This window comes from Octodon degus, unplaced genomic scaffold (assembly GCF_000260255.1).
Source record: "Octodon degus isolate 3935 unplaced genomic scaffold, OctDeg1.0 scaffold00007, whole genome shotgun sequence".
Lineage (NCBI taxonomy): Eukaryota > Metazoa > Chordata > Mammalia > Rodentia > Octodontidae > Octodon > Octodon degus.
In genome coordinates this window covers 5524072-5548920 of record NW_004524583.1, presented here as the reverse complement: position 1 = coordinate 5548920, position 24849 = coordinate 5524072, and the positions used below count along the sequence as shown (strand labels likewise).

Here is a 24849-nt window from a genome sequence, read left to right as displayed (position 1 = left end):
CTTCGACTCTTAGCAGAGGTGCCTGAGGCCGGAAAAGGCCGAAGTTCTGCGGGGCACACACTGGTCTGCCCCGGGGCAGTGCACTCCTTGGGGACATGGTGTGGCTACAGCGCACGGTGGGCGCAGGGATGGCGGCGCTGGTGGGAGGCCGCCCACTACAGAGGGTGGCTCGGGAAGTTGAAAAGAAAGGAGAGGAGAGTCTAGATGGGGTGTGGGGAAAAGTCGTAGAAAGAACGCGCTGGGCCGCCACCAAGCCGGGGCTGGGTGTCCGGGAACGCATGAAGCGCGCAGCATGGCTCGGGCCAAGGAACGCGAGGAGTAGGCTTGTTTGCATGGGAAGTTGCCTAGCGAAGCGGAGCACTTGAGAGCCTCTTCTCCCGCTCCAGCTTGCGCCCGGGTGGTGAGGTCACAGCACTCCGCTCCGAGCCCTGCCTCCTCGCGCCCCTCCCGCTCGCATCTGCTCCAGCCCGGGAGAGCAGAAGTCGCCGCAGCGGAGAATGAGGCGGCCGCGTGTGATGGAGAAGTAGCCTCGGGGGCCGTGGAAAATGGGGCCGGAGCTGCTGCTGCGGCTGGCACTGCTGCTCCTCCTGCCTGGGAGCCTGGCCGAGAAGGGGTGTCCGTCCCCACCTTGCGAATGCCACCAGGAGGATGACTTTAGAGTCACCTGCAAGGATATCCACCTGATCCCCAGCCTGCCGCCCAGGACCGAGACTCTGTGAGTAGCCGGGAGAGGAGAAAGGGTAGGACCAGAGACTCAGGGTCCTGCAAAGGTGTGCAGAAGTACACAGAGAAGCCTGCGACCAGGCCAAAGGGGGTGCGCGTGCGGGTGTGAGGAAACTCTCAGGCGTCCACGCTTGGGAAGGTATTATTGCCGACACCCGCGTGAAGTGTAACACAGTCACAAAACGCGGTGCAAGATACGGCGAGGTGTCCTTTTCCGCAGAGCTGGCTGATAGGTAGGCGCTTTGCCTACCCTGCCCCGGCTGAACCTTAGTTTCACTTCAGATATTAGGACGATGAAAAGCAAACTCAAAAACTTTCTTAGTTCTTTTCTTGGGCAGTTATTAAAAATTACCCTCCAAAAGTGTCTATTTTAGTCTTTGTAGGTAAGTTCTTGTCTTAGTATTTCTGGAGTACTTGTGAAAAATTATCAGGGACCCCTTTTATAAAGTTCCTTTTACATAGTGTGTATGGTTACTTAGTTGTGAGCTACCGACCCCTACAGCACATCTAGAACCTCCTTTGTGACAGAAGTGGTAGTAGACAGAGATGACATTTCATAAACTGCTTTTTAAAAATCTGTGTGCTATGCCTGTATCTGGTAATCTGAGCAACTACTCTGAAGATAACAATATGCAATGCAATAACCATTGTTGATTTTCTATCATCTTGTTTTGAAATTCTGTATTGGTTTTATTGGGTTTTTTTTCTTTTGACTTAAAAAATAATAAAATAAAATCTGGGGGTAAAAGCCTAGAAATGGAAAGAAAAAAATAAAATAAAATTTGCATGATAAATGTCATTAAATCAGAAACTTGGTGGCAACTAAGATTTTACACACACACATTTCTTAGTAAAAATGTACATCAGTCATTGAAAAGTCAGCTGTAGATAAGACCAGGGTAAAAAGGCTCTCTTGATTGGTTAAAAATAGAATAGAAAGAATGGCAGAACAACCTAGACTAGTTCAAACCAGTCAAGCAAAGAAAGTGCACACTGTTTAAGAAAGTGTAAATAGATGAAAAGCAATTGTTGTTCAGGATTTTCTCACAGATTTAGCTTAAAAGAACATTCAGCAGTAAAAAAAAAAAAAAAAAAAAAAAAAAAAAAAAAAAAAAAAAAAGAGGGCCAGGGGAAGCTCAGCAGCATGAGCACCTGCCTAACAGTAAATAAAGAGCATTTCAGCCTAGCTAAGTATTTCTGAGTTCTGAGAGACCCTTGTCTCCTATCTCCCCGGATGAATGACTATGATAAAGGTCAAGTGGTGCTTCATTCTCCAAACTCTCATTACATAATAAAGTAAGTTTTCATCATTTTTGTGAGGAATCCCCCACATTGGCTCCATATAACCTCCAGAATAAAACTTCTTTTGAACCATCTTCAAGATCCATCAAGACCTTCAAGATCCATCAAATGTCATTGCTCCTAATTTCTCTGACGCCCAATTTCTGCTTAACAGACCTGTTGATGTGTGCCCCAAAGCTCCCTGCTCCTCCACACACCCTTGCCTCCCATTCTGTCCCCCACCTGAATCCCACTTTGCATTCTTCATCCAGCTCATGCCTTTTAGAAGATCCAGGTATGGTGTGGATTCCTGCAGGAAGTCTCTCCTCATACAACACCCTTAGACTACGTGAGCTATCCTCCCTCCACAGTCTGGGTCTGAATGTGTCCTTTGCCTTCACGCCCCATGTGCTTTCCTGTGGTTCCTTTTCACGTGCCTCCCCAAGCAGACATGAGCTCCTCTAACACAGGCACCCTGAATTCCTCAAGCCCAGCACAGGACCTGGAACTACTTCACTTCTCAAAAAAACCTTAAGTAAATGAAGGAATGAATGAATGAATGAATGAATGAGTACATGATCTCAGATTGTCCACGGTGTAGACACTGCAAGAAAGATGCTCTTCTTCAGAGAGTTATCAGTGGCAGAAACTCCCATCATTGAAGATAAATGTGGCTCTGAGAGCATGAAGGAACTGAAATTGTCCTATTTAAAATTCCACGGTGGGACCGGGGAGATAGTTGAGTAGAGTAAGCACTTGCCTGGCAAGCGCAAGGGCCTGATTTCAATCCCCAATTCCACCAAAAATAATAATAATAATAATAATAATAATAAATACAATTCCACTGTGAGGCTGGGGATATAGCTCAGCAGCACAGCGCCTGCCTGGCAAAATGCAAGATCCTGAGTTTGATTCCCTGGTACACACCCACCACCACTATCAAACAGAAATGTTCTTAAAATTCCACCAAATGTTAAGAAGAGGGAATATCAAAAAGCAAGCTGTGGAATAGCAGCAGGAAAGCTGTGTTCTCTGTTCTCTTCATTACCTCTCTGAGAACCAAGTGGCATCATTTATTTGGAAGAAGTCAGTTTTTCTTCTGATCAATTCTAAAGGATTCATTTGAAGCTTTCTGATATCCTGATGCTAATGAGCGCCATCTGAAGGGAACCACTGAACCACAGTGACAACACAAGTAGCCATTAGGAGAACCTGACCTTGCCAATAATGAGGAGCAAGTTCCTAAAGAATGAAGCCTTCCAAGAGAAGGAAAAGAACATTGATGAAAAGCCTGGGTACTTATGCTATACTTACTTAGCAGAGATGGCAACCTGCTGGATGTTCCTGCCCAAGATTCATGTTATTCATGATGTGATCCCTTTCAGTTTTTGAAGAGCTCCCACTGGCCGAAAATGTAAAGCCTTGAGCTTTCACAAAGTTATTTGCCTTATATCTATATCCTATATCAAAATGCTATATGAATTGTTTTAAGCATTTTGCAAATTATTCCAGTGTGGAGAACAATTCTTCCTAAGCCTTATCTTCTACCCTGTTACTATGGTGTCAGAAGGTCATAAGGCATCCTCTTTCTCTGCTACACCTACACATGCCCCATGGTGTTAGTGATGGGTGGGAGAAAGTTACAGTGCTTGTGGTAATCAGAGAAGAGGTGGTTGTGAATCTTGTTGTCCCTGGGCTCCTCTTGAGGGGCAGGACACCCTCTCATTATATAACAGTGGCTTTACCTGGTGGGAGGTGAGGGTGAGCTGCTATGCCTCCTCCCCAGTGGGACATTCTACAATCCTTGGTAGGCAGAAAGTGTGAAAAAATTACTCTTCCCAATTGAGAAGTACTGATTTAAGGAAATTGAAATGCCATGAGAGAGTATACCTAAATCTTTGCATAGGATATAGACCATATGACTTTAAAAGAAAACTTAGAAAATTAACTCAGTGGACTAAAATGCCTGCCTAGGCAGGTGCAGGGACTGGGGTTTGATCCCCTGTGTGCTGTGCTAGCCCTACCCCTGGGCTATGCTGAGTCAGTGATTGAGACTAGGAATGGTGGCATGTGCCTGTAATCCCAGCACTTGGGAAGCTGAAAACAGGAGGATTACTGCAAGTCCGATCTGTGTAGTGAGACCCTGTAGACCCTGTACTGAATACATAAAAAAAGAAGAACAAGAAAGTTACCACTATGCCTGAGAGGACCCTCACTTCTCTGAAGAGAAAGTGGATGGATCTGTATGGATTCTTCCTCAAGGAAATACTGCAACAGGAGGGGTGGCACAGGCCTATAGTCTCGGCAGTTGGGTGGCTGAGTAACAAGGATTGCAAGTTTGAGCCCTGCCCGGAAAATGTAGTGACTTAGTGAGATTTTGTCTCAAAATATAAAAGGATTGGAGATGTGGCTCAGTGCAAAAGCCCTGGATTCATTTTCTAGTATTGGGTGGTGGGGGGATACAATACAGGGCAGGAGGGGAAAGGAGAAGAGGAAAAAGAAGAAGGAAGAAGAGGAGGAGGAGGGAGGGGTAGAAGAAAGAAAGAAGAAAGGAAATTGCTGGCTTAATTTGCTTTGTCCTTTTAACCTTTCTGCTTGTAGTTTCATGCATTTGCTGCACTGAATCCCCAGACTCTAAGCACGTAGTAAATGCTTTATCCCGCCCCCCACACACACATGCTTGTACTCCTTCTGAAGGAGCTGCAGTTGCTGTTGTGGTTTTGAGGTTCTGTCTTCAGTTATTTGCATTCTGCATGTACTACTCTAAAAGACGGACTATCTCACATTTTTTCCCAGTACTGGTGATTAAAGCCAATGCTTTACACATGCTGGGTAAGCCCTCTACTACTTACCTACATCCTGAGGTCACTATCCCTCCGTCTGGATTGCTCTTCTCTCACTGTTGAGACAAAATACCTGACACCCAGAATCAAGGAAGGAAAGGTTTATTTAGCACACAGTTTGTGGAGGTTTCAGTTCATATTCCACTGGCTCCAAAGCAAGGTGACAAATAGCAGAGGGTGACAGTTCATGGCCACAGGAAACAGCACAAGCAACAAGAGCACAAGGGGGAGGAGCGAAAGACTGAACCTCTTTCTGTCCCTTATATTGTATGCAGGCTACCTACCCTAAGGTGGGTGTAGCACTCACACCCAAAATCCCAGCACTAGACCATGAATCAGTCACAAACTCTAGATTCAGCCACCTCTGAAAAGCACCCCTCCCTCCCCCTGTGACTGCATGAGGCTTTGGGGGGACATCCAGACACAAGCCGTAGCACCCTCTATTTTCTAAACTGGACAAACACTTTGGGATTTTTTCCCTGTGTTTTATCTACACTATTCTACACTCAGTATGTTTAAGTACTGTTGTAAGTGAGACTTTTGGGCAACATTTCTCTGAATCCTAACATACCTCTATTTGAATACCCCTGGAATTTTATTCAAAGAGGTGATGGTGTGAATGCCCAGAGTGGCAGACACTGTCAGAGACAGTGTGTGTTTTGAGAGCTCACCCTCACAAATCAGATTAGCTCCACTGAGGCCCAAATCCAGAAGGTCTAGTCCTTTCCATCTGTGTGAACAAACCCTGGCTGGCCTGGAGGCCACATCTTAATACCTTGAATTAATCTGATCTGAACATCATGCCTCATTTATCAAAAGAGTTTTCTTTTTTAAATGTATTCAGATCATAGGAATTGCTCCCTTGGACTTATCTATTATTATACTGTTTCCTGCAACTATGTCAGTTGCCCTTCAAATTAAAGTTTATTAACCAGAAATTCAGGGGATTCCTAGAAATTCATAGTCATAAAAAAATAAATAAAAAATAAAAAAAAGAAATTCAGTCATACTCCTAAGAATCTGTTATTGTGTGAAAATTTGTATGTACATATATTGTCACATTTCCTTCCCCCAAATTAAGAAATTCTAGGGCCAGTGAAATAGCTCAGCAGACTAAACACCTGCTTAGGCAAGCACAGGGACTGGGGTTCGATTCCCAGCATCACAGGCTATGCTGGCCCCTCCCTGGGTATGCTGATCCAGCCACAGAGACTGTGGCGCATGCCTATAATCCCAGCGCTAAGGAGGCTGAAAACAAGAGGATTACTATGAGTCTGAGCTGCGTAATAAGACCCTGTACCAAATACAAAAAAAATTTAAAAAAGAAATTCTCAGATTAAAGTGCCTGCTTAGGCAGACACAGGGACCAGGGTGAGATCACCATGGTGCTGTGCTGGCCCTGCCCCCAGGGTGCACTGAGACAGCGATTGAGACTGGGCATAGCACACACCTGTAATCCCAGCACTTGGGAGGCTGTAAACAGGAGGATCACTGTGAGTCCGATCTGTGTAGTGAGATTCTGTAGATCCTGTACTAAATGCATACAAATTTTTTTAAAAATTCTGCTTTGGAATAATTTGGCTTTTTTGAATAGCTGTAAGTGTATGTTTGGTATTCACATGACTCAATTTATTTTATTGCAAAGAGCATAACATAATTTAAAAATAAGCAAAAGCCACTTGACTTTTAAATGTGATAGTTTCCCTTCTGAATATATTATTAAAATGGTTACTTTATGCTGTACTTTAAGGAGACTTTTTATGGGGAAGTTTATTAATGTAGCCATTCATCAAGTTAATAATTTAAAGGCATCTTTTACAAACGATCGATGCATCATATCTGATGTTAAGTTCTTTATGCTTTCTCTGTTTTTACTGAAGTTAACTGATATACTTAATTACCTGTTGCCTTTCATTAAGCTAGAAAAAAATTAACAATAGGCAAAATGGTCCCATTTGTTCAAAATTACAGATGGAATTTGAAGTGTACCATTTAGATGTCAGACTCTGTTTCTTTTCTGAATGAATTCTTAAGAATATTTAGAGTGTGCTAAAAATTTTCAAAACAAAATTCTTTCATTTACAAAGCTGCCAGTTGTGATTTTGAAAACATCCTGCAAATAAATATCATTCCCTTACATATGGTAACATGTATATGTCCCCTGAGGATTTCTGGTAGTCTTATTGTGGTTACTTTGTCACCAGGAGGATATGCCAGATATTCAAATATTTCATCATCCATAAGTCAAGTTCCCACAGCGCTCTGGGACCTGGAAAGATCTCCACTGATTAAAATTTTTCTTTCAGGAAATGAGGTCTTCTCACCCAACCTTGTCTCAGAGGTGCCTCAGGCTAAAATAAGGGACCTATTTTACCTCTTTAAAATAAGTTTGCACGTTTGCTGATTGTTTTCACAGAAAAGCAATTTTCAGAGCACATCAGTAAGAGGCAAGAGGAGCACCTATTAGACAGAGAAACAGGATGCATTCAAGAGCAGAGCGGATGCTCGGAGCAACCAGGCCCAATACCCTTGGGAACTAGAAATCTGTGAAGGGCTTTGGGTGGTGGAAATCTGGGAGGTGACAATCTATGGTCTTAGTCTTGTCTATGGGTGGGAGAGGATAGCCCACCACTGGTGACATAATGGTGCACTCAGAGGGGAAATCCTAAAAGGTGGTCTCTTCCCAGGTGAGGTAACAAGGAAATGGGCAAACTCATTTGTAGGTGGAAGGTAACTGCCCTGTTTACTATGTCTTGGGAGAAGAGAAAGAAAAAAAGAATGAGCTTATATCCTGAAGCTGCAGTGTTTCGTAAAAGTACAATTTTTAAATTTTTTTTTGCTCCTAGTTTTTTTTCCTATAATTTTATTGAGAAACAAATAGCAATGAGACAGTTTCAAATCAAATTGGTAGGACAGTTCCAATAATTAACACATTGCATACTCTCTTCCTAGTGATTATTTGCTGTACAAGATGCAGACATGATATCCTATTTATAAACACTATTAGAACAAATCCTTCTATTCATTAAGAGAATGTAACTATATATCTATCCTAACCATTTTAAAAAAATTTATTTATTTGTGTGTGTGTGTGTGTGTGTGTGTGTGGCCAGCTCGGCCCACCAGGGGGCGGGGCTGGCTGGCATGTGGTGCTGGGGATTGAACCATGGTCCCTGTGCTTTGCTAAGCTTGTTCTAAGTAGGTGCTTTAGACCACTGAGCCATCTCACCAGCCCCTATCCTAACCATTTTGAATATACAGATACAAAATGGACATTCATCTGTATCCCCTTTTTTGTTAAGTTCTGTTATTTGAATATTATAGGTGTGTTAACTCAGCAAAATATTCTAAAAGTGTCCAGTAGTCCCTAACAGTATTGGGTCTTCTACTTGACTGGCAATGTCAGAAATTGTTGACCTGAGTCCCCTACAGCTCACTGCAGAAAAGTATAAAAACGAAGTATAAGAAATTTTTAAATCTTGGTCTTTTTTTCTACTTAGTTTTTATTTCTCCTACTGTACCTTAATCTCTCTATTTATGTGGTACATTTTGCTTTTGGTGAGTACTGTGCAGGTGTTAGCATTACCCACGCCCAAGTATTATGATTACTTAACTCTAGAGAGGGGGAATTAAATGGTCTCTTTTTATTGCCACATCCTGTGGCTTTATATGTTGTTATTTCAATCTTTTTGTGAGTTGGAACTAAGTCTACCTGAGCGAAAGCTTCTGTGTATAGGATTTAAGGACCGATAAAATGAGTGACTCTCCTGAGAGGAAGTCTTTACAGGGCTTTTTGACTGATATTTCCATCTTTGTTAGCCTTTCCCAGTATTTATGGATTTATGACAGTGGCTGATGGACATGGCCCAAAGATTTGAGGTGAATAGAAATTCTATCTCTAGACAACTAGTATTTTATTGCAATTAATCTTTGTTTTTCCATAAATATTTATTGATCATCTATGTGCTATACTTTTCCAGGCATTGGAGATACGCGCTAAGTATCTTATATTAGTACTTTATATTACAGCATGGAGAAACAGCAACAACAGAAAAAAGCAAAACAAAAGGAATGTCAGATGGTGAAAAGTATACCTGTATAGAAGAAAGATAAAGAAAGGGAGTGAGAGAAGGCATGTTGGAATTGGCATTTAAATGGCTAAATGCAGGGCGGGCCTGTTAGCTCAGCCAACTAAAGTGCTGGCCAGCCTGGTCCCGGGGGGGGGGCTGACCACGACACACGCGCTGAGATGGTGAACGAGAGTGGGAGTGGTGGCGCCCACCTGTAATCCCAGTGGCTTTGGGAGGCTGAAAACAGGAGAATCACTACGAGTCCGATTTACATAGTGAGACCCTGTAGACCTTATAAACCCTGTCCTAAGTACAGAAAAAAATAAATTAATTAATTAATTAAATGGCTAGATGCCACGATTAGGGTCCTGCCTTCTGGTTTGTAACTGGCTGCCTTCTTGCTGTGTTCTCTTGAGACAAAAAGCAGAGTTCCCTTGTCATATTAGTACAAGGGCCTTAATTTTCACAGCAGAGCCCTACCTTTAGGACCTAACTACCTCCCGAAGAACCAGCTTCCTCCTTCTATCACGCTGGGGTAGGATTCAGCAGAGGAATATTTTGAAGGAGCACAAGCATTAGGACTATAACAAAAGGTCTCAAGGAGAAAAAAAAAAGGCTGATATCTAGATGAAATCTGTAAATAAATACAGAGGCAGGAGAGGCATGGCAGAAATAGGCAGACTTGTTTTAAGAAGCAACAAGAAAAGAAATGGGACTGAAATAGAAAAAGAGGTCAGAGAAGTTACTGGTGAACAGATATGCTGAACTTTGTAGATCTGGATCATTATATATATCTGAAGTATAATATATATTTGACACATACAATAGTGTATATTTAAAATATATATTACATGTACAATATAATGTATACTATATATAATGTGTATGTACATACATAAATGTGAGGTGTGATCAAACAACATGGTATTTAAATGTTTTCTTAATTTATTAAGTAAAAGACACTTTGCCATTGCCCTCAAAATACTACTGTTGACTTCTGACACACTGTTCAAGCCTCTTTGTGAAGCAATTCTGGAAGTCTTCTTTTAAGAGTGTCATTAGTTAAGCTGTCATGGGTGCCTTGATATCCTGAATTGCTTCAGAATGTTTTTTCATGGTCATTTTGTCTTTGGAAAAGGGCTAAAAGTAGAATAGTGCCAGTTCTGGTAAATAAGGTAGGTGAGGGCACAGTGTGAGGTTTTTATTTGATAGAAATTGCTGTTTGTTCATTGGGTAAATGATGGTGACTTGAGCCAGCTCAGTAGCAGGGTGATGAAAAGTGGTTGAAGCCCGGGTTTATTCTGAAGGTAAACTCAACAGGCCTTCTGAAGACTGTGCGGTATTGAAGCAAAAAACAAGAGTTGGTGACATCTTAGTTCTGTAATTGGATGCAGTGAGAATTCCTGTTAGAGAGTTTGATTCCAAGGAGCAGAACAGTGGGTTGGGGAAGAGAAGCAGGAAAAGAGGGAGCACTTGTAGCTGATAGAAGCAAACGGTTGCTGGATGCTACAAGATGCCATGTGACTCCCTAAACATTCAGATGATGTGCATCTCAGGACTCTGGCTCTAGGAGGGAGGAAGGGAAAACATATCTCCCAGTTCTTGTCCCTTGTGGGTCAGAATATTGGCTCTACCAACCTTACGTCTGATATACAGGTGATGCGCTAAGTCCTAGGGAATAACAGGAAAGCCTCAGGATAGGGAGGTATAGTGTGCAGGACCGTCAGGTGGTGCCTCTCAGGAGCTAGTCAGGACACAGCTGGAGCTATAGCATGGCTACAATAAGAGACAGGTAAGGCTAAAATGGTGTGCAAAAAGAACTCAGAATAATTTAGACTTTACAAGTCCCTTCTGCCCAACTTTTCTAATCTACCTGGCTCCCATACTAAAGCCTTTAATTTTGTAAGAATGAGCTATCCTTACTTCTTTCCTGTGAAAGAAGAAGATAGAAATTCAGTCTACTGCAGAACTCTTTTAAGATGCACAAATGAGAGGGTTCATTATATAGGCCCCTCCGTTGCAGCCTTATTTTCTTTTATTTTGGCAGAATCAGGGATTGAACTCAGGCCCTTGCGCTTGCCAGAGAAGCGCTTATTCCACTAAGCCATCTCCCCAGCCCTGCAGCTGATTTTAAAGGCTATATTAGATAGTCATCATCTCTCTCCTTCTCCAGGTCTAGATTTCCCTCACCGTGGCTAACACTTTGGCTGGCTGAGGAGTTGCCTGTTGGAAGGAACAGACTTCAACTCCAAGGTTCCCGAACCTTTAGAGACTTGCCTTTGTCAGCTGTAGTTGCTGTTTTTCCCTCTACCCTTATCACTTGGTACAGAATAGCCCGGGGTTGCTCTGTGAAACCCCTACATGTTAGACATATTCCTTGCTGCCACTAATGGACAGTGGCTGCTGTAGTTTGTTATGGTACACAGTCTACTATTTCTATAAGCTGAGAAACTCCTCCTGAAATGAGAAGCCCAAACGAATAAGAGATCATTATAGTGTCAAGCTCTTCTGTATTTTACTTGGCAGAAGTAACCTTGTACCCATCAACTAATGCCTCTAATATGGCAGCAATACAAACAAAAAGCTCAAGGTCACTGAGTTGATGGTGAGAAGGCCAATCCTACCAATATTCAGAGGCCCATAGTGCTGCATATTTTGGCTATATAGAACACAGCATATATGGCTCTTGGTTCAATTTATACATGTTATTGGTTAGGTTCCCAAGTTGGCACCCTTGCAGACTCTAATGTCCATTCCATCATTCTAGTAGGCAGAGAGCTTCTGCATGGTGAGGTACATGGGAAGACAGGGGGACATGGGGTACAGTGGAAAAGAGGTCATGAATCCTTTGTTGTACCACCTCTACCATGAAATGTATCTCTAGGTTGACACAAAATTGTATAGGTTTTTGTATTGGTCAATCAGATATTCTATAAACAGTGGAACAATAATGTTGGTGGAAGCATTGAAATTGGATAAAGTTAAATCCAAAGTAATGACTATTTTCAAAAGAAATCATTTACTTACTACAAGGTGGAAAGGATACAGTGTGATCAGAGTGCCTTCAAATGACTGGCTATTCTCTTTCAGGAAATTTGCTATATTATGGGCACAGCACTGGTCTCTATTGCTGGCAGGTTAGGCTTTCACTGAGGCAGTTTCAAGATTAGCCTTAATGAAAAGGAGCCTATCTTAGTCTGTTTCATGATGCTATGAGAAAATTCCCAAAGCTAGGCACTTAATTAAGAAAAGGAGCTTATCTGATTCATGATTCTGGTGCTAAAAACCCAAACATTATAGTAATGGTGTTTATTTAGCCAACCCTCTGGCTATATATCACAACAGTAGAGCAGAAAGAATAGCCATATGTAGAAGGGGCCAAGGTTATACCTTATAATAATCTTTTCTCAGGAGAACTAACTGGGTCCTGAGGAAACTGTTCTCATGCCTTCCCAAGATAGGTCTTCCATGGCTGAATCACCTTCCACAAGTCCACCTTTTAACATTTCCACCACCTCTCAATGCCATTATTTGAGAGACCAAGCTTGTAGCATGGGATCCTTTTGAGGACAAACCATACATCATACCAGAGCTCCTGAATTTGGGCCCCTGCTTGGCTTCCATCCTTACCATGGCCGGTTCACTCATGCCTATTGTACTATCACAGGTAGACACCAATAGAATGAGTTTCTCATCCATCTCATTGTTTAGAGTCATCAACAGCCAGAGTAACTAGTGGATACTCTCTGATGGGCATTGACATGATATACAACGATCCACATAATCTGTAATCTGTGCCCCTCCTCATAGATCCATCCATACACCTCTTTCCTGTTCCTTATGTTCCAATATTATTCCCTCCAGACCAGTGGAAAACTAGTCAAATTACTTGCTCCTTACTGATATTTCAGTAATAGTAAGTAAGGGAGTAAGACTCTCTTCATGCAAAATGAATGATTGCTTGCAGCTTTATTCACCAGGAGTATTTCTTTTCACTGCTCTTCATAAGTACCAAGCTTGAGTGCAGCTCGAGCTCATTTGTTTTTAAATTAATTTTATTGAGAAACAAATAGCAACGAGACAGTTTCAAAACAGGTTAGTAGGACAGTTATAATAATTAATACATTGCATATTGTTGTCTTTGTAGTAGTCATTCATAGTACAAGATGCAGACAGGATGTCTTATCTAAACACTATTAGCACAAATCTTTCTTCTCATTGAACTAAGAGAAAGTAGCTGTATATCTATCATAACTATTTTGTATATACAAATATATATAGATATAGATATAGATAGATATTTCACTACAAAATTGTCCTTCATTTATATCCCCCCTTTTTGTTGAGTTTTGTCATAAATAGGTATTCCATTGTCATTCAAATATTGTAGGTGTGTGAATTCAGCAAAATAATCCAATATAGTCCAGTAGTCCATAATAGTAATGGGTTATCTGCAGCACTGACAATGTCAGAAACTAGCTCATTTTTTTGCTTGATCTATTTTATTGGACCAGTCCATAAAGCAGTCATACATCTTTCCCCTCCATCAGTTGGTCATACAGAGTCTCTGTGAACCCAGGAGAGGTAAAGGTACAACAGAGTGAAGTCAGAGTCTAAGCCATCTCAAGTGAGTTACCTTTTTATTCCAGACTTGCCTGATCCAGAATACAGAAATGTCCAGTGCCTTACTTTATGACTCAGTGGAGGTGACAATTCCATATTCATAATCAGCAACCACAGTCAAAAGGTACTTGGTGTCCCATGAAGAGGTTTCAGTCTCTATTAAGACAAAGTAGTATGCCAGAATCTATTTTCCAAAAAAGTATTTCTGTTCTTCAGAAGGTAGAGACTTGCTCAAAACCTTAGGAGCCTGAGCTTTAGTTATCTTACTGGGAGAATACACAAAATATCATTATGAACAGTGGACACCACTAGTAGTCAGTTCTGCTAGGTTGTATAGATTACAGACTAGGGAAGCTGGTAGTTCTGTCTGAATCTGCCACAGACTTTTTTGTTTTGCAGTGCTGGGGATTGAACCTAGTGCCTTGTACATTTTAGGTAAGTGCTGTACCACTCAGCTACATACCCAGTGTCTTCTTATATTCTAGATCCTACCTGAAACTGGTAGCTTTTAAAGCTATCTAACAAATGAGCAAATGGTTTAGAATATCCATTCCCAAGCGATATATATACTGCCTCAAAAAGCCACAGAGGCCCAAGACATAATGTACTGCTTTGTAACAGGTAACAAAGGCAAAATACAATAATTTGTTCTTTACCTTCGAGGTACATAGTCTCAAATGCCTAGGCTAAACACATCACTAGTGGAAATACCCTCCATTCTTTGTGGGATTTCTTCTATCTCCTCACACTCAACTTTCTTACTTGGATATCTGGGCTTCTTTTTATACTTTACTCATGAAGTCCAGCTAGCATATCATCACCTGTATGAAGAGGTGGGTGATGCTGAGACTCAACACTATCTGACTTATGCAACACAGTTGGAAGGTGGTGCCTTTGAATGAAACAGCGAATACAGACCACTCTTCTTCCTTTGTATAGGTATCTTACTTTTGATAGGGATCAAAAACAGAATACATTCACCAGATTAATTGTTTGTGTCAAGTTCTAGATGTTGTACTGACATATTCCAGTAAGGATATACCTGGCACAGCAGCTATACTAGAACCTACCTGCTGGGTAAATAGTCTTTTGTCATTCACTATTCTGAATCTCTTTGGTCTTTTTATTTTGTTTTTGTTTCTATCAGAGGCAGATAGGTGAAATGAAGACATGGAAGCACCACTGTTCTGCTGTAGGTCTTTAATGTGGACACTGACATCTACAATTTGTCCTCAGATGCAGGACTCGGTATCATCTCAAAAATTATAGCAAGTCATTCCTGAGAAGGCTGGGATTTCTCTTTACTGATTGGCTGTTGTTTTGGCAAATAGCTACAGGTCCCACTTGGAAATGTTCAGGGGAACATTTTCCACAGATATCATGAGACAGTATTATAAGCACTTCCTTAGCAGGATCTAGCCTCTTAATGTTAATGACTCCTGTTTTCTGAGATACTAACTTTTTTTTAAATGTGCATTAAAATTGATGAAATGTTATATCACTTGATATAGTACTAGAGTATAGAATTGGCCACATTAATTTTTTAGCTTTAAATTAATGTCTCAAGACCGGATACATGAAGTATAGATTATAAGAATAAAATTGTCTACTTTTTTAGTGTTTCCACTTTTGAAACTAATGATGATAATTACCTATTATGAATTATTAATCCCAGTTCCTTTCACTATATTTGAACAATAGTGAGTTAAACGTCTTTTTTCTACCTTTGAAGATATCACTATTATGTTGTTTTCTTTCGTTCAGTTATGTATGTTGTGTCAACTCTGTGGCCAGGCCTTTTGTGTTTACATATATAATATCGCAGTGCTCACAGCAGCTCTGTGAAGTAGGTATTTCAGTCTGATATAGATGAGGGGACTGAGATAAAAAAATTACCTTGTGTTTGATGTTAGAACCAGTAAATGAAAGACTCAGAAATCAAACTTGGATTTCCTAACTCTGAACCCAAGCCCCTCTCTACTATCCCATAGCTATCTTTCAAAATATGGTGTCTGTACTCTTCTCTCTTTTCTCTTTCTTTGCCTTCCCTTCCTCCTTCTTCTTTTGTCTTTCTCTCTCTCCGCTTCCTCTCTCAATTATAAATTATATTTAATATAAGACAACCACCTTAAACTATACCATTTGGTAAAATGTAGTACATTCACAATACTGCAAACCATCACCTTATCAAGTTTAGAATATTTTTATCATCTCAGAAGAACTTGTATCAGTTAAACATGCATTCTCCAATCACTAGTCTTCTCAACACCTGGCAACCACTAATATGCATTTCCTATCCCCATGGCTTTACCTATTCAATAAATTTTCTATAAATGTAATCATACAATATGCAAGCTTTTGTGTCTTAATACTCTGAGCATAACATGTTCAAGTATTTTACATCATAGAGAGAGAGAGAGAGTATGAATGATCAGACAAGCAGCCCCATGAGAAGACAGACACAAACAGGCCAAACTAAGGTTTCCAAGATGCCTCAGGCACCTGCATTTTTAGTACACTAATGTAGAGGACAGGCCCACTTTGTGTCTAACTGGGTGTAACAACTGGCACGCTAAAAATGTCCATACTTATTCTCAGAGGCTTAGAATAGCAAACCATTTCCCCAGATCAAAAAGTTTCAAGCATGGCCATCTTGTGAAGGAGAATATTTGTAGTCAGTTGACTGAGAAATAGCATTTCTCCCTTCTGCCTCTCCTGGCAATCTTAGGCAACCATGTCTAGGAAAGAGGACACAATACAGTAACAATCTAGGCCGTGTTATCTGTAATTCTATCACAAGTCTGTACCAGTGGTGGCAGACCTGTGGCGTGTGTGCTGTATTAGGCTGTTTGTACCATTGAAAGTGTAAACACTTCCCTGTCTCGCTTATACAGTATTCAACCAAAGGTCTTTTCTCTACTGTAAGGAAGCTGAAGAACAACTCAAATGATATCCTGTTGCTATTGCTGTTTTTTACAATAATGTTAGCTTCTATACTGCATTTTGGATCTCCTCTAAAAATTTAGATGAAAGAAAATTTTCTAAAACTTAAGTGATGCCTACAAGCAGGCCTGCCATGCTGGCCCCACCCCTGGGGTATGCTGAGACGGCAATTGAGACTGGGCATTGTGGTGTACGTGTCTGTAATCCCAGCTCTTGGGAGGCTGTAAATAGGTGGATCACTATGAGTCCAATCTAGTAGTGAGACCCTGAACACCCTGTAGACCCTTCTCTAAAATACAAATAAATAAGTAAATATTAAGTGAGAAAAATAGATTATTTACTTTCTTACGTTCATCAGTGCCTTCCTTTAGCTCTTTTCCCCCAACCTGCTTTGATCTTAGAGGCAGACATGTGGTCAGCTTCTCCTCTCCCAGTACTCTCTGTGTGGGAGACTCTATTTTCTCAACACACAAGATGCAAAAACTAGCAAAAGCTATGAGGTCCATCATGTCTGCATCATCTAGTGTTTATGAGGAGCTTAATTCTCATTGTAGGTATGTGAAATACCTGGTAAGGCAGCACATGCCCTGATTATGGGAGATCATGCCTCGAGTACAAGATAGTTGTTCTCACCAGTACAGCGGAGAGTCTAAAGGCTTCTAAGAACTGGCTTGTCCAATTTGTAGAGGACACATGTCCATGCAGAAACCATTCTTTGGCTGTCTGGCACCCAAGTTGTACAGCTCTATGAAGAGCGAACTTGTCCACTTTACAAAAGGGACACTGTAAAGATTCACAAGAGTTCTTTTCCAAAGATAATCATCTCGGGGATGAGTTAGCCGGGGAAAGTTGGATAAAGTGACTGCAATTCTGTGTCAGAGGACCCAAGGCAGGCCCATAAATCTTCAAGCAGAATTTATCTGTTCTGTGTTAGAGTTTGTCTAAAAAGCCCATTAGTATTTCCAAATTCTCCAGATGCCCGTATTTAATGCTTGCCTGGCTTTCTTATGGAGCATAACCAAACTACCACTTTACAACCACCCTCAATCCCTGGGCCCTATAGCAACAAAACCAGGAGCCCTGAAATGTACTCTATGAAGCAGAAAAGAGTTCGTTAATGTTCTGTCCACTTCAGTTCTGTGTGATTACAGAAAGACTGAGGTACTCATGAAAGATTCCTTTCACTCACAGGAAACTTGACGCTTTGTAGCAAGTATGAATATCCTGACCAAAAAGGAGGGAGGAGGGGAGAAGATGACATGAGGGAGTTGTTTTATTTTATTTCATATTTTACTCAACATCTTCATTATCTAAAGCAGCAAAACATCATACATAAAACTATGTCAGCTAAAAGTCATGGTTAAGAGCAGAAGACTGATGTTTCCCACCTAGGAGGGAAATTATTCAAGATTTTCATGTAGAAAAGACGATTTTTCATAGTGAGAGTGAAAAGTGGAGATTGTAAGTCAAGAAACTTTCAATAAGTTATAAGCAAGGCACGTAATCATTCTGTATCTCACCTTCTGAGTCTGTTAAATGAAAAGCATAAGGTGGCTCTGTCTTATTTCAGGGAACTGTTGGGAAGATCCAAAGAAGTCAGGGTGAAGTGTCCAAAGAGCTCCTTGTCACGCAGAGACAATCTTTTTCACTTAGTGGAGTAAAAATATGGAAATTATGATTTATCAATATTTGGGGAATATCTATTTTTCTAGTGCCCCACCCCCGAATCTTTTCTACTGCTATATAACCATTCAAATGTCTTTTCTCTACTTTTTTCTTCCAACATTCTTGCATCTGAGTCCAAAATCTCTTCCTACTTCCCCCGCTCCATCTTTCTCTTCCCACATAAGTGTTCATAAGGAGTTTTCTCAAGTTGTTCTCTTTATGTTTGGATTTCCCATTCACCCTTCAGCTCAGTGCAATAGGGCTTTTGTTCTTACTCAATTGAAAAAGTTCTTGCCAAGTTACTAGCAGCATTTGTGGCAAAATCCAATGGATATTTTTAGATCCTTTCCAGAGTTTGATGGTTGGTAGCTTTTGTCCCTGTTGATGGCTTCCCTGAGCCTCCTCCATGAGGCGCTCCTTGATAGCTTGTTGCCTCACTAGGAGTCTTTCAATCAGCACAAGAGGTAGATCTGCTATGGCACAGGGAGGAAGATGCCACAGCGGGTAGGCATGCCAGGTGTACTCCCTGTGGCTTGACAGCAAGTGGGCTTCTGCAGGAAGCACTCACTGTCACAAACAGCCATCACACAGCCCTTACATTGCATAGATCTACTTCTCCAAGATCCATTCCAGACAGGGTACTTGGTAGCCAGGATCCCCCTGGGTCTCTCTTCTTTAAGCAAAACTTAGAAGAGCATGGTTAGAGGGATAAATTCTGGCCTCTGCTGCTGTAGTTGTTTTTAAGATCACAGCTGGTAGCCATTCTTTCTTTTCCATTGTTTATTTTGATTTCTTCAGCTTTCACCTCGCTGGTTTTGATAACTTACCTAGTAGTATAGTCAAACCACTCATTTCCAAGGCCCTGGTAGCCATAATCTTCTAAGGCCGAGCTGTGGCACTGGTCCATGTATAGTCAAGTATCATCGCATGCCCAAGTGGATCCGATGCATACTACCCATAATCCTCTCTGCCCTCATTGTGTTACAGCAGTCCTATCTCCTCCTCCTGATTAGGGTCAGTTGTTCCTAACAAGAAATAAAGGGCTGGCCAGATAGCTCAGCAGATAAAAGTGCCTGCTTAGGCAGACCGCAGTGGCCAGGGTTCACCCCCTGGCGTGCCATGCTGGTCCCGCCCTCTGGGCACACTGAGACAGTGATTCAGACTGGGCGTGGTGAGAGCTTGGGAGGCTAAAAACAGGAGAATTACTATGAGTCTGATCTACATAGTGAGACCTCATAGACCCTGTCCTAACTTCATTTAAAAAAAAAAAAAAAGAAAAAAAAAGAAAAAGAAACAGACTCCTTCCTTAGTCCACTAGCCAAAGTAAACAAGGAGTGGGCAACATCTTGACAACCCCTACAACTTCTGTTTCCCAGAGCAGAAGCATAGAACTGTAGGACAAGGAAGCCACTGGACATGTACAAAGTGCCAAAGGGGACCACTCCAGCCGCCTACTGGTTTCCAGACTCGTTTTCTACCTAGCAGGCACAAAATAGCCAAATGGAGTTTGTAATTCATGTGTCACTTGTTCAGTTGTACCCCTCTGTGGCAGAAGATTGCCTACAAATCGGCACTTCTGTTGTGCCTTTGGTAGGCTATTTCACTGCTCTTTGAAGCCTGCTCTGGGCTGTGTGGTACTTGATATGACCAGGGGATTCATAGTCATAACTTCATTCTTCTGTTTCCTCTGTATGTAGGTTTTCCCGTCAGCTGCTGTGTTGTAGGGCAGATATTCCACACCTATACATCAGTCACTCTGAAATCTCCTCCCACAGTGATGCCACCTGAGGTTCAGTAGACAAGGAAGGCAAATAATTACCCAGTATAAATATCTACAACCATGAAAATAAACTACTGGCCCTTCTAGAAAAAAAAGAGGATCATTATGATCAACTTGCCAATAAGGGGCCACATGATCTCCTCAAGGAAAGCACCACATTGATTTCTGTTGCTAATTGGTTGGGCTTTCAATAGTGGCAGGAGCCAGGTCAGCCTTGGTAAGTGGCAACAGCAAGTTCTGCTGTTGGTCCATGGGCAGCCTCCATCTCTATCAGCCTATTCACGTGCCAAGTACACTAATCTGCCAATAATAAAGCCTGGCAACTGGCAAAATTGTTCAATGCTTTCTCTGTGGCATCTGGTGTTTGATGGTCATGAATAAGCAAAACAAAGATCAGATTATATGCTCACTCCCATTTATTTATTCATCTCCATAAATATGGCCAATGCTTCCTTCTCTAAAGGTTTCTGCTAGCCTTTTTCTTCCCAGGATCTTGATCAGCTGGTCAGTTCCTTTGCTGAAAGGTCCACATATATGCCTACTTTTGGGCACATTTTCTTGAAGTCTCATTAGGAAGATTTGCTTTTGGCACTATCATTGAAAGCCACTTCCCTGTGCAGCTAGTAAGCATTTTTGGTGGATAAATACTGAATTGGAGTCAGCCAGATCAATCCCTGGTTCCACAAAAAAAAAAAAAAAAAAAGCAAATAGCTCAGAGGATTAAAGCCCCTGCAAGCAGGCACAGGGGCCAGGAGGTTGATATCCGGACCTGCTATGCCAGCCCCGTCCCTGGAGCACGATGAGACAGCAATTGAGACTGGGCGTGGTGGCTCAAGGCCTGTAATCCCAGCTCTTGGGAGGCTGTAAACAGGCAGATCACTACAACTCCTATCTAGTAGTGAGACCCTGAACACCCTGCAGATCCTTCTTTAAAAAATAAAAAATAAAAAAAACTGAATTAGTATCCATATACCAGACCTACTTGATTATTCAGCAAGCTTCTTCCTCCTTCCGAAGCCGCTCTTACTGAGCAGCTCACCTAGCTGCTGGTGTGAGTGCACAGGAGCATGGCTTTCATCTCAGCAGATGCATGTGTTGTGGACAGGGGGTCTAGATCACATGCATGTGACATTTACTTGTGCTGTGTAGTCCTACTGAGACTTGAGCCCTGATGTACCACACTCCATCTGACGAACTTCTGCTGATCTGCCTAGTATTATGTGTCCTACACAGCACAGCTCATCGTGTGTATTTTAGGATCCATGGTTGCTTATTTTCCATGGTGAAATATTCAGTCTTAATCTGAAAAATACAAAAAAAAAATTTTTTTAGGGCCCTATAGAACATCAGTTATTTTCTGCTTTGCAAGAGGTATGGCCTCACTCCAGAACTCTAGAGTGCTGAAGGTTGATCCTCCAGGGAGGACTTGCCATGGACTCCATATTATACCTCCAATACAATAAGGCCTCCCAGCTCATGTGGTCCACATGGTGGGGCTGCTTGTATCACAGCCTGGTGCTGCCGAGTCCTGTGTAGGCTGTGCTGCCAGCCAGCAGACTTTCATGTCAACAGATACATGGGTAGACCAATCCTTATACAGTACTCCACTGAATGGTAAATTAGTTTTATTTTTCTCCTCAGATGTGAACAAAGGCACAACTCATAACTAAAATCTGTGTTTGTTCCTCAGCTTTGTCTCAGCGTTATCTGTCGGTTGTAGCTTCAGGGCAATCTAACAAGATCCAGCCATTTTTTTCCCAGCCACACACTGCTTTCCCTCTTTCTCCTTACTCCTTCCTTAACCGTCCCAACCTGTGCTCTTTTCTATAAGACAGATCGATGCACGAGATGAGACAACTCTCTTTACAGAACATTCTTTAAAGCCACCATTAGTAATTTTCCTAGAAAGTGGGCTTCCATTTTGTGCCAGGGACTATCTAGACCCCTGTGTTAGCTTCCCATCACTGGGGGCCAAATGCCTGATACTCATGACTTGGAGGAAGACTAGCGTTTTTCTGTTTTGAGTTTTTTCCCTCCCAGTTTCAAGGTTTCAGTGCAGGAGTAGCTGGCCCCAGGACAGGAGTGCTGCTTTTCAGTTCTTCCCAACTCCTAGCTTCTGGGAAACAGCAGGGGAAGAGTCAGAAAAGAAGGGGCCTCTAGGGGACTTGAAGAGGCCCCAAGACCCTTCCACACACTCCGGGAAGTATGCTTCACTCATAACCTAGAGGTCTCACAAGCCAATGAAGTTGATGTTCAAGATCAACCTTCACGGCCACAAATACCACTCAGTCGACAGGAAGTAGTGATCTGTTTCCCTAACCTCATTATACCTCCTTTCTTCTCTGAATACATTTAGTACCAACCAGACCAGCTGGATTATTCTTGAAACCAGCTGAGACAGAGTTAGGAGTGCAAGTGACTTGTCAAAAGATGACATCTGAGACAGATAAAGAGTATGAAAGCAGGATTTGGCAGGAAAAGCCCTAGATCTTGGCAGGGCTCCCCAAAATAAAGTGGGGAGCTTTGGAGCAAACACTGGTTGCTAGAGGAGCTCCACATCTGGCACCAAGACCAGGCTCCGGCCCCACTGTCACAGCATGGTGGCACATGATAGCACACATGATCTTAATACCTTGGGAGGATCAAGCAGAAGGATCACAAGCCTAAGCTCAACCAAGGCAAATTAGTAATTAAGTGAGAATGGTATCCCAAAAAATAACAAAGAGCTGGAGATGTGGTTCCAGGCAAAGGCCTGAGGTTAGATCCCTAATGCCAAGAGCAGAGGAGGCAACCTTGGCCCCTCCTATGTCTCTAGTGACTTCTTTCTCTCTGTCCTGTCCAAGGGAGGATCACTTTCTTTTTTTCCTCATGTTGTGTTACAGCTGGGGGCCCTCGCAGGCATGCCAGCACCACCACGGCTCAAGAACTAAATCAACCTCCTTGTAGACCTCGCAGCACCAAGAAGTCATACAAAAGAATTTTACAGCAACACAAAAAGCAGTAAAACAGACCTCGGCTTTTTGCACAAGCTTCTCATTATCACTTCAGTGGTGCCACTGCTTAGGTTCTTATGGGCCACACATTTCTAAAAAGTTATGACACTGCCATTCGTATATCTAACAAGATTCTAATGAATTCTGTTAGCTAACTTTTTATGAGTGCTAACTTTATAACTTTTTAAATTATCTGAGATAATCTCTCTTGTAGGAGGAAAGATGTACTTTGGCTCACAGTTTCAGAAGTCTCAGTCCATGGTCAGATGACCCCATGACTTTGGGCCTGTGGCGAGGCAGAGCATCATGGAGTACATGGCAAAAAAGGGCTGCTCTACTTATGACAACTGAGAAGCAGAGAGAAAGGCTAGGGCCAGAGTTCCAATGTTCCCTTCAAGAGTCCACTTGCTGTGACCTAACTTGCTTCCACCAGGCTCAACCTTGTAGAGTTTGCACCACCCACACCCTTAGCACATGGCCTCTGTTGGGGAGAAGGGGCATTTCCCTTCTAAACCATAACAAATTGCAGTTTCATATCTCTAACCCAGATGTCTCTTCCAAGGATTCATTTTGTATCATCTAATGCCCATTTAGATATCCTATAGAGTCCTAATACTTAACATTTCCAAAATAACCTTATAATCTTCCTAGTCAAAACTATCTTTCTGTATACACGTCACAATGAATGGATCCACTATTTGCCCAGATGGCAAACCAAATAGCATGGAATTTATATTTTCACCTCACTCATCTACAAAATAAAAATCCATTATCAATCATTTGCAGCCTAAATATTTCTGAACTCTGCCTCCATTTCATTAATGCTGCTGTCATCCAAATTCATACTATTATGACTTTTTCCTACCTGAACCATTATAAATTGTCTTTGTTTTATCCTTGCTAAACATGGCAATTATAGTGATCCGTCTGGAATGCACTGGGGGCGGGAGTCTCAGCTCCCCATATACTACATTAATGGCTCCTGATGCTTTCAGGGGGAAATCTCAAACTCTCCGCATGGTTTACAAAGCCCCCCATCATCTGGCTGTACCCCTCATTTCAGTAAGATCTCTCACCAGTTTCCCTGTACTTTAGTTACTTCCATTAGCTCACTTACTTTGAACTATTTTTACATTCTCGAATGTGCTCTCCACTCTGCTGCTCCTAATGCATTCACGCAACCCATTCCTTTTCACCGAAACATTCTTTCTCTTCCATCCCTTTGTATCTGATTAACTCTTGCACTTACTTTTTGAAATTATAATACATGTAAAATCACAAAAATAACACAGCAAAGCAATGACTATATACTTCATCATGATTAACCAGAAGTTAACATTTTGCCATTTTAATGTGGTTATGTCATATTCATTCATTCATTCATTCATTTGTGCCTTCCAATAGGAATTGAACTCAGGGCCTCCTTGCACATGCTAAGCAAATATTCAACACAGAACTTCATCCCCAGACCCTTTTAGGATTTTATTTTGAGACACACAGGGTCTTGTTGAATTTTCCATCCTGGCCTGAAATTTGCAGTTCTGCCTGTGCATTCCAAGTATCTGAGACTGTAAGTGAGCACCACTGTGCCAGGTTTTTTCTACTTTTTAAATAATAAAGGAAAAGCTCTACCACCATCCTGTCTTCTCTTTCCATCCATACCAAGAGGTCAAGATACAGCTTTGTTACCTTTTGCCCCTGTTATTGCTCTTAAGAAATCTGTCTGATTGTCATTCTTTTGTCTTTGACTTTTATTTGCTTTTAAGTTTTCTTTGTCATTGATGTTCAATACTTTCACAACATCTTGTATAGCTATTGATCGTTATTTTTCTTCTTTGAGTTCTTTGCCCATCTTTTAAATAAGATATTCTCAGCCATTACTTCTTTTTTATTTTTTAAAAATACAAAATAGTAAAAAACACACACAC

At 41.7% G+C, this 24849-nt stretch overlaps 1 protein-coding gene and 1 pseudogene across 2 annotated transcripts in view; both read left to right on the top strand.

Moving 5' to 3' along the window:
• Positions 1-466: 466 nt before the first annotated feature.
• Tshr (thyroid stimulating hormone receptor) overlaps positions 467-24849 on the top strand; it is a 226920-nt gene continuing 202537 nt past the window's right edge. For both annotated transcript variants that reach the window (XM_023702145.1, XM_004624709.2), the window contains exon 1: positions 467-715. In XM_023702145.1, coding sequence (XP_023557913.1) covers positions 546-715 — 170 coding nt within the window. In that variant the 5' untranslated portion in view covers positions 467-545. The remainder of the gene's footprint in view (positions 716-24849) is intronic.
• The window catches only part of LOC105743444, a 29145-nt pseudogene continuing 6915 nt past the window's right edge, over positions 2620-24849 (top strand).